Source organism: Pangasianodon hypophthalmus, chromosome 23 (genome assembly GCF_027358585.1).
Source record: "Pangasianodon hypophthalmus isolate fPanHyp1 chromosome 23, fPanHyp1.pri, whole genome shotgun sequence".
Taxonomy (NCBI): domain Eukaryota; kingdom Metazoa; phylum Chordata; class Actinopteri; order Siluriformes; family Pangasiidae; genus Pangasianodon; species Pangasianodon hypophthalmus.
Window position 1 is genome coordinate 2,560,491 of NC_069732.1, and position 10,043 is coordinate 2,570,533.

Genomic DNA, 10,043 nt, shown 5'->3' on the forward strand with positions numbered 1-10,043 from the left:
GATTTAGATAGTTAATATTGCAGATATAAAGCAAGTAAACACTGCAAATTTCACTTCTTTATTTCATGCAAAAGCATCTGATTAAATTCACCTGATTGAGAAACACAATGAGGGTGAACCAAGAAAGCCTTACCGAAACTTACTCTTGCAAAACATCTTAGAATACAAGAGCCTTGGGTCTTAAAGCCAACATAAAATTAAAAACAAAACAAAACAAACAAAAAAACATTCTTAAGGCTTAAAATTAAATCCGTTTGATATGCAAATATCACATGCAAATAAGCTCAAAAACCACGCCCCCATTAGGATGGTGCGGACTGTATTACTTTCAACTCTACACAACTGTTTTAATTTCAGTTTTATTTCCACCAAAACACGCGAATGAAGCAGAATGTTTCAGTAAGTGAAATATGCATGTCTGGGTTTTAGTCACACGCTTCCATAAAGCAATTTAACACAGAACTTGCAGCATTTAAGTCATTGTAATAATCTAGTCTTCTGTGTGAAAACCACTGATTTGTTTTGTTTACAGAGGCACTGAATGATATGTTTGAAGGAGGTGTGTGGTTAGTGCTCTGCCATGCCAGGCAGATTTCCTCTTTCTGTGAAAGCAGGGACACTGAGTGCTTTCGGTTACTGGGGAAACTCAGTGACAGCAGCTACCTGACCCTCTGAAACTGGAGGTGTGCCCTGCAAATGACCACGCACTTTAGTTCTGTAAGAGGCTTAAAAACAAAAGTAGCATTACCTCTTTTATTTCAGGGTTATTTCAGTTTTCTTTGTGTTTTTAGTCATTATATGCAGTGTAATGTTAAATGTGTGAGCTCGTGTGGGGGAAGGATTTAAAGCGTTTTAGAGCTCCATGCACCTAGTGCTAGTGTCCTTAAAGAGAGGCTCTTTATTCATGGGTAATCCATTAGATTATATTCAGACTAATTACATTCATGTAATAGATTTTGATGGATTGTTAATTACCGCATCTGCTAAATTCCTATCAATTAATAGTAATTGTTTGTTTTCCCAGAAGAGGAATTGCAGAAATATTTTAGGGTTTATTCATGTCGATTTTTCACAAGGCCAATAATGACAAGTTACAAACTAACGGGTTTCTCATGGCAGTCTACAGTTTTATCGTTTTTAAAATAATAATAATAATAAAAATAATAATAATAATAAAAAGAAGAAGAAGAAGAAGAAATTGTTGTCAAAATTATACACAGCGTGTTAACACATTAAAAATGCATCGTTTATATTTAAATTATAGAGCGAATCTTGTAAATATAAAATGCAGACACTGGCTGCGATTATTTTAAATAGATTTAAAGAACGACAGAGAGGAAGAGCAGAAGGCTGAAATAATATATTCAATCAATTCAATTGATTAGCACCACCGTCTTGTAGCCTAATTTTGAAACTGAATAGGACAAACGTGGATTGTAGATTGGGGAGGAAGGGCTTAAACATTCATCACAATAAATCCAGAAAAACAAGAAATAACGCAAACAGTACAGAGCACGCGCTGAGGGAAGAAACATCCAGTGAGGTAGAGCTTTGTGGAAGGCAGGGACACACACACACACACACACACACGCGCGCGCGCACGCACGCACGTACACATACCCACCCACACATCTACACACATACACACACACGCATGCACTCACACACACACACAAAGTGAGAGACTATATGAGCTCTTACCAGGCTGCAGAGTTTCTGGATGATTTCTCGTGTTCTTTTAGACTCCAGTTCTTTGGAGCATCGTGCAAACACAGCTGGGCAAATAAGAAGCCACAGAAACACACATCGCAGAGTAATAACCATCCTGTCTGCTCTCAACTGCTCTGAACTGCTCTTGTATTCTCACCAAGAGGTCAGCTGAGGAGTGAGGAGAGGAGCTACCTGCAGAGGGTTTATATTCTCCCAGCAGTGAGTGCTGTGTGTAGGGCACGAGCAGAGGGAAAGCCCATGCAATAGTGAAAGCAGGAATTAGAAACTGGACCCAGATGCACTGCTGGAAATCATGCTAAAGGGAAAAGCGCAAATATTCTCTTATAGTTATAATGACCTTTTTTTTTTTTTTTTTTTTTTTTTTTGTTGCTCGTATTGATTTCGAAAAAAAAAAAAAAACAGGTGATGTGTGTAGCATTAGCTTAGCCGCGGAATATTCCTGTGTATCACGTGCTTTTCAGAACCACCAGCGCGCCGCACCTTTTCATTGCATCATTGTTCCAATTTTTTTTTGTCATCCAGGTCACATAAACTCTTCACCCTGCTGTGGTCTGGAAGCATTCGGGCCTCACGGCCAGACTGTGCAGCAGTTTCTTCCCCCAAGCCATCAGACTCCTCAGCACTCAGGATCTGGACTGAAAACACACACACACATACACACATACACACTCAGCTGAGCATCACCCCATCCTCTTTGCAATATTTGCACACACCTGCATTCAAATTTCTGCTGCTATAAATATTTATTATATACTGATATATATTATATATTTCCCCCTGGCTGCTATGTTTATATTCAGCAACTTATTTTGTCAATCTTTTGCACTACTGTCCTAAGAGTCACTTTTTTTATTAGCACTGTAACTCACTGTGCCCAGTGTCTTGTTTTGATAGTTATTGTCCTGTCTTGTGCTGTCTGCACATGTTTTTCACTGTGCACGTTATATAAATATGTGTAATGTCTCCTGTAGTTCTGTGTTTCTTTTATGTAACACCTTGGTTCTGGAGAAACATTGTTTCGTTTCACTGTGTACTAACCAGCTGTATAGGGTTGAAATGACAGTAAAGCCACTTGACTTGTTTGACCTGACTTCTTAAAATATTTCATGTGGGAACAGAGCGGTCTAGGCCAGCTTGGGCCAAAACCTAATTTACCCACAAATGCTCGAGGTGAGCAGCCCACTGACGATTTGCACACTGATGAGACAGAGAGCCCACAGCACGGGCTCGATTGCGCCACTGAGGATTTGCGCATGGGCAGGACATTGCTGTTGTTGTTGTTGTTGTTGTTGTTGTTGCTCGTAGTGATGACTATGGTGTTATATGACTCTGCGCTAGTGTGTGTATGACTCTGTGTATATGACTAGTGTGTGTATGACTGTGTATATGACTAGTGTGTGTATGACTCTGCGCTCTCAAAACAACTGCGTTATTGGCAAGTGAAAGTATTGAGCGCGCGCGACCTTGGGCCGAATTTCCGCCGTGAACGATGACGCAGCAAAAAGGTGCGTCACGCAGGTGTTGCGGCTCGCGACAAGCACGTGACTACCTTTCATTTTCGAAAAAGCAAATGACGTGTAGTGTAGCATTAGCTTAGCCGCGTAATTCCTTTTTTTTTTCTTTCTTGAGAGCCGTGCATATTGTACAAACAAGAGAACATACAAGCAAGCATGACAAGAATGCATTAAAAAAATATATATATAAAAATTATACATATATATATATATATGTGTGTGTGTGTGTGTGTGTGTGTGTGTGTGTGTGTGTGTGAATCGCTAATGCAGCTTCCTCTCTCTGTGTGTGTGTGTGTGTGTGTGTGTGTGTGTGTGTGTGTGTGTGTGAATCGCTAATGCAGCTTCCTCTGTGTGTGTGTGTGTGTGTATATATATATGTGTGTGTGTGTGTGTGTGTGTGTGTGTGTGTGAATCGCTAATGCAGCTTCCTCTCTGTGTGTGTGTGTGTGTGTGTGTGTGTAATAATTTGCCCCAACATTATTTACAGCATTTAACAAATGCCTTTATCCAGACCGACTTACAGATTATTATTATTATTATTATTATTATTATTATTATTATTATTATCAATGAGACTTCGGGATATAATGTATTGGTAAAACCCTAATAGTGTAATAGTCGAGCTATTGATTTTCGCCTTCCCATCTAATAACCTAATAACACCAGCAGCCTCCACCGCCAAAGACTAGATGTGATGCAACACGTTCACAGCTTCATATTTATGAATGTAAATTACAGCAGAAAAAAAATCTTGGGTGAAGCATTTAATGGCAAGTAAACGAGACGATGTCTAGTGTTTGTTTATAGCTACAGCGAAAAAAAAACACTTAAAACACTTCTGGGTCAATGTACTTTTACTTCTAAATTAAAAGTAACGTGTAATTTGAAGATAAGTCTATTTGATTTAGATAGTTAATATTGCAGATATAAAGCAAGTAAACACTGCAAATTTCACTTCTTTATTTCATGCAAAAGCATCTGATTAAATTCACCTGATTGAGAAACACAATGAGGGTGAACCAAGAAAGCCTTACCGAAACTTACTCTTGCAAAACATCTTAGAATACAAGAGCCTTGGGTCTTAAAGCCAACATAAAATTAAAAACAAAACAAAACAAACAAAAAAACATTCTTAAGGCTTAAAATTAAATCCGTTTGATATGCAAATATCACATGCAAATAAGCTCAAAAACCACGCCCCCATTAGGATGGTGCGGACTGTATTACTTTCAACTCTACACAACTGTTTTAATTTCAGTTTTATTTCCACCAAAACACGCGAATGAAGCAGAATGTTTCAGTAAGTGAAATATGCATGTCTGGGTTTTAGTCACACGCTTCCATAAAGCAATTTAACACAGAACTTGCAGCATTTAAGTCATTGTAATAATCTAGTCTTCTGTGTGAAAACCACTGATTTGTTTTGTTTACAGAGGCACTGAATGATATGTTTGAAGGAGGTGTGTGGTTAGTGCTCTGCCATGCCAGGCAGATTTCCTCTTTCTGTGAAAGCAGGGACACTGAGTGCTTTCGGTTACTGGGGAAACTCAGTGACAGCAGCTACCTGACCCTCTGAAACTGGAGGTGTGCCCTGCAAATGACCACGCACTTTAGTTCTGTAAGAGGCTTAAAAACAAAAGTAGCATTACCTCTTTTATTTCAGGGTTATTTCAGTTTTCTTTGTGTTTTTAGTCATTATATGCAGTGTAATGTTAAATGTGTGAGCTCGTGTGGGGGAAGGATTTAAAGCGTTTTAGAGCTCCATGCACCTAGTGCTAGTGTCCTTAAAGAGAGGCTCTTTATTCATGGGTAATCCATTAGATTATATTCAGACTAATTACATTCATGTAATAGATTTTGATGGATTGTTAATTACCGCATCTGCTAAATTCCTATCAATTAATAGTAATTGTTTGTTTTCCCAGAAGAGGAATTGCAGAAATATTTTAGGGTTTATTCATGTCGATTTTTCACAAGGCCAATAATGACAAGTTACAAACTAACGGGTTTCTCATGGCAGTCTACAGTTTTATCGTTTTTAAAATAATAATAATAATAAAAATAATAATAATAATAAAAAGAAGAAGAAGAAGAAGAAATTGTTGTCAAAATTATACACAGCGTGTTAACACATTAAAAATGCATCGTTTATATTTAAATTATAGAGCGAATCTTGTAAATATAAAATGCAGACACTGGCTGCGATTATTTTAAATAGATTTAAAGAACGACAGAGAGGAAGAGCAGAAGGCTGAAATAATATATTCAATCAATTCAATTGATTAGCACCACCGTCTTGTAGCCTAATTTTGAAACTGAATAGGACAAACGTGGATTGTAGATTGGGGAGGAAACACACACACACACACACACACACACACACACACACTGTCTCATTTATAAAAACATTTATTAATGTTATTACTATTAATTATTATTATGCTTTACATTGTATTATAAAACTAATTCTGTACCATACATAAATAAATACACACATACACACATATATACATTGTGACAGTAGACATTAACAGCTTCTGATGGGTCTTGGGGATTTTGTAGTGGATCTGTAGAAACTGCGCATGACCTGTAGAATGACAGGGCGCGCGCTTTCCCACGCGCACGAGCTGAAACTCTGCAAAACAGTTCAAACCAACATGGTGAAACTGAGTGAAATCTCGCTGGTGAATTACAGCCACAGAGACACTCTCACCTTTTCTGACAGAAAATCAGCCAGACTGCTCCAAAAAGCGCTCCACTTTTCCACTTCAGCAGGAGCAGAGCTGGCAACCGGAACCTGCAGCACAAACAAAGCAAACCTTCAGCAGCAGTTTCAGAGCACATCTTCATTTCAACCAACAAACACAGCCGAGCTCTTTATCACCTCTAGTGAACAGAGTAAAGGAGTAAATCTGACTAAACACAGCCTCCCTGGAAAGAAAAAGAGTCAGGGGGGGGTTTTATTGTTATTCCTCTGTATAACTCCAGACCCATGGAGCAACACATAACAATAACAGCACTGTGATTAGACAGCACTGAGATTAAACAGCACTGAGATTAGACATCACTGAGATTAGACAGCACTGAGATTAGACAGCAATGAGATGAGAGAGCACTGAGATTAGACAGCATTGAGATTAAACAGCACTGAGATTAGACATCACTGAGAGTAGACAGCATTGAGATTAGACAGCAATGAGATGAGAGAGCACTGAGATTAGACAGCATTGAGATTAAACAGCACTGAGATTAGACAGTATTGAGATTAGACAGCAATGAGATCAGAGAGCACTGAGATTAGACAGTAATTAGATTAGACAGTAATGAGATTAGACAGTATTCTCCAGGTTTGGAAGAGCTTACACATGCTGTGTAGAATTGTCTCTGCTGTCCGAGTGAATCCTGTAAGTGCTGCAGCTCACTGGACTTCCACTCGGTGGACGCGTTCTTCAGCAGGAGATCAGAGACAATCCGAAATGACATTTCCAACACCAGCAGCCTGCTCTCCTCCTGTCCTCCCCCAGACACCACACACACACATCACACACTAATGCTCAATCAATCAATCAATCAATAACTGGTTTATTTTTTTAAATAGTTGATGAAAAATAAAGAATTTTAAATAATTATAAGAATTATTCTTATAATATTTAAACTCGACTTCATTTCCTCTGGGCCTGAAAGTAACTCTCCAAGACTGAAACCCTTTATGTTACACTGTAAAACTGCTGTCATTATTTTCCCTCTTTGTGCATTTCACTGCTGTTACTCACGGAACTAATCTGTGTCTCACACAGTCCTGTTCGGTCTAGAGAATAAGAGAAACTCTTCCCATTGCTCACCTGTTTCGGGAATTTTGGACACTGGAGCTTCATATTTTCCGCCTCGGTCTGACATCTCCCAGGTCGCGTTTTACCCTGCAGGGAATAAAACATATGAACATTCATTCACTCTCTGTGTTATTAATTCATATAATAATAATAATTATACTAATCCATAATGAATTAATACTGCTAGTATTACTTAATAAGACTGGTTAAGTAAATGATTATTATATTACTTAATTTGTTATTAATTACTAATGAACTACTCATCAAGTAATAATGATTTAATTCGTTTATTTATTTATCTTCAGTAAGCCCTTTATTCTGCTCAGGGTGGCGGTGGATCCCGGGAGCTCTACAGCCCCTGAATAATCTGCGTCTTTTCCATTTCCACAAGTTTAGCAGCAGAGGTGGGTAGTAACGAATTACATTTCCTTCGTTACATTTGCTGGAGTAAATTTTTTTGGGTAACTTACTTATACTTTTATATTTAAAGATGTGTACTTTTACTCTTACTCAAGTACATTTTTAGTGATTTTTACTTCGCTACATTTGGCGGCGTTCCTCCGTTACTGTCAAATGGTAATAAATATGAGATTTTTTAAATAATTAGTTTATAATGACTTGTTCGCAAGTCTCGCGAGACGTTGGAGAGGCTGCTACGCATCTCCCGCTTACGTGTAGCGCGCGTTTAGTTGGAAGATGATGGCTGAAGCAGAGGAAGACGTGTGCGAGTTATCGGAGGCAGGTCACCCCTGGCCTCAAGTTCAGTCTATGTTTTCACTCCAAGATGTCAAAAGAATAGTTTCATAGCGCGATGCATGCTGTGTGCACCAAAACGAACTGACCTCGCAGTGTTCAGAAATCCAGCTCCAACCTGAAAAACCACGTAGCGGTAAGTGTCAGAATTCTGCCTGTCTGTACCCTATTAATGGTCATTTGGTAACTATGGGCACTGCTGAAGTTCAACAGTAAAATTCTGTAAAACTGATTGTTCAAGAAAGAACATATGAGCAAATAAACATTCACATACTGAAGCGCAAACACACATAAACAAGTTCATACACAAACATAATCACAAACACACACTCTGCACACACACCTTCTCTTCTGTTCTCTGTTAGCTTGTTTAAATGCAGATGCTGAGTTTGTGTTGTGAATGTGAAAATAAAGACAGAGTTAACTGTTAGAAAAACATCTGGGTGTGTGTGAGATTTTATTGCAGATGACAGGTTGTGTGATGTTAATGTGCCCATCACAGGGCTGAGCTAGGCTACTTTACTTCAGCCAAGGTTTTATCTAAGCAGAACAAAGAGACTTGCAAGAAGAGGTGTGTGAAAGCTCTCCAAGTAGTTTGAAATTCAGGGTTTTCGCTTCATATCAATCAGATCAGAAGTAATTAGTAACTAGCTACTTGAGTAGTTTTTTTTATTGGATACGTTTTTACTCTTACTCAAGTAACTATTAAGATTGTTACTTTTACTTTTACTTGAGTAAATATTTCCATAAGTACTTGTACTTTTACTTGAGAACAGATTTTGGATACTCTAGCCACCTCTATTTAGCAGACGCTAAATCCAAAACAAGGGCTTAAACATTCATCACAATAAATCCAGAAAAACAAGAAATAACGCAAACAGTACAGAGCACGCGCTGAGGGAAGAAACATCCAGTGAGGTAGAGCTTTGTGGAAGGCAGGGACACACACACACACACACACACACGCGCGCGCGCACGCACGCACGTACACATACCCACCCACACATCTACACACATACACACACACGCATGCACTCACACACACACACAAAGTGAGAGACTATATGAGCTCTTACCAGGCTGCAGAGTTTCTGGATGATTTCTCGTGTTCTTTTAGACTCCAGTTCTTTGGAGCATCGTGCAAACACAGCTGGGCAAATAAGAAGCCACAGAAACACACATCGCAGAGTAATAACCATCCTGTCTGCTCTCAACTGCTCTGAACTGCTCTTGTATTCTCACCAAGAGGTCAGCTGAGGAGTGAGGAGAGGAGCTACCTGCAGAGGGTTTATATTCTCCCAGCAGTGAGTGCTGTGTGTAGGGCACGAGCAGAGGGAAAGCCCATGCAATAGTGAAAGCAGGAATTAGAAACTGGACCCAGATGCACTGCTGGAAATCATGCTAAAGGGAAAAGCGCAAATATTCTCTTATAGTTATAATGACCTTTTTTTTTTTTTTTTTTTTTTTTTTTGTTGCTCGTATTGATTTCGAAAAAAAAAAAAAAACAGGTGATGTGTGTAGCATTAGCTTAGCCGCGGAATATTCCTGTGTATCACGTGCTTTTCAGAACCACCAGCGCGCCGCACCTTTTCATTGCATCATTGTTCCAATTTTTTTTTGTCATCCAGGTCACATAAACTCTTCACCCTGCTGTGGTCTGGAAGCATTCGGGCCTCACGGCCAGACTGTGCAGCAGTTTCTTCCCCCAAGCCATCAGACTCCTCAGCACTCAGGATCTGGACTGAAAACACACACACACATACACACATACACACTCAGCTGAGCATCACCCCATCCTCTTTGCAATATTTGCACACACCTGCATTCAAATTTCTGCTGCTATAAATATTTATTATATACTGATATATATTATATATTTCCCCCTGGCTGCTATGTTTATATTCAGCAACTTATTTTGTCAATCTTTTGCACTACTGTCCTAAGAGTCACTTTTTTTATTAGCACTGTAACTCACTGTGCCCAGTGTCTTGTTTTGATAGTTATTGTCCTGTCTTGTGCTGTCTGCACATGTTTTTCACTGTGCACGTTATATAAATATGTGTAATGTCTCCTGTAGTTCTGTGTTTCTTTTATGTAACACCTTGGTTCTGGAGAAACATTGTTTCGTTTCACTGTGTACTAACCAGCTGTATAGGGTTGAAATGACAGTAAAGCCACTTGACTTGTTTGACCTGACTTCTTAAAATATTTCATG

The 10,043-nt window shown here is 38.9% G+C and overlaps 1 protein-coding gene across 1 annotated transcript; it reads right to left on the reverse strand.

The window, feature by feature from the left end:
• Nucleotides 1-5,745: 5,745 nt before the first annotated feature.
• Nucleotides 5,746-9,031, reverse strand: LOC117595864 (interferon tau-like). Its single transcript, XM_053228700.1, has 5 exons — nt 8,905-9,031; nt 7,088-7,162; nt 6,609-6,755; nt 5,959-6,042; nt 5,746-5,880 (listed from the first exon to the last, which is right to left on the reverse strand). Exons 1-5 carry the CDS (start codon nt 9,025-9,027, stop codon nt 5,773-5,775), a joined length of 537 nt encoding a protein of 178 aa, XP_053084675.1. The 5' UTR covers nt 9,028-9,031; the 3' UTR covers nt 5,746-5,772.
• Nucleotides 9,032-10,043: the final 1,012 nt, after the last annotated feature.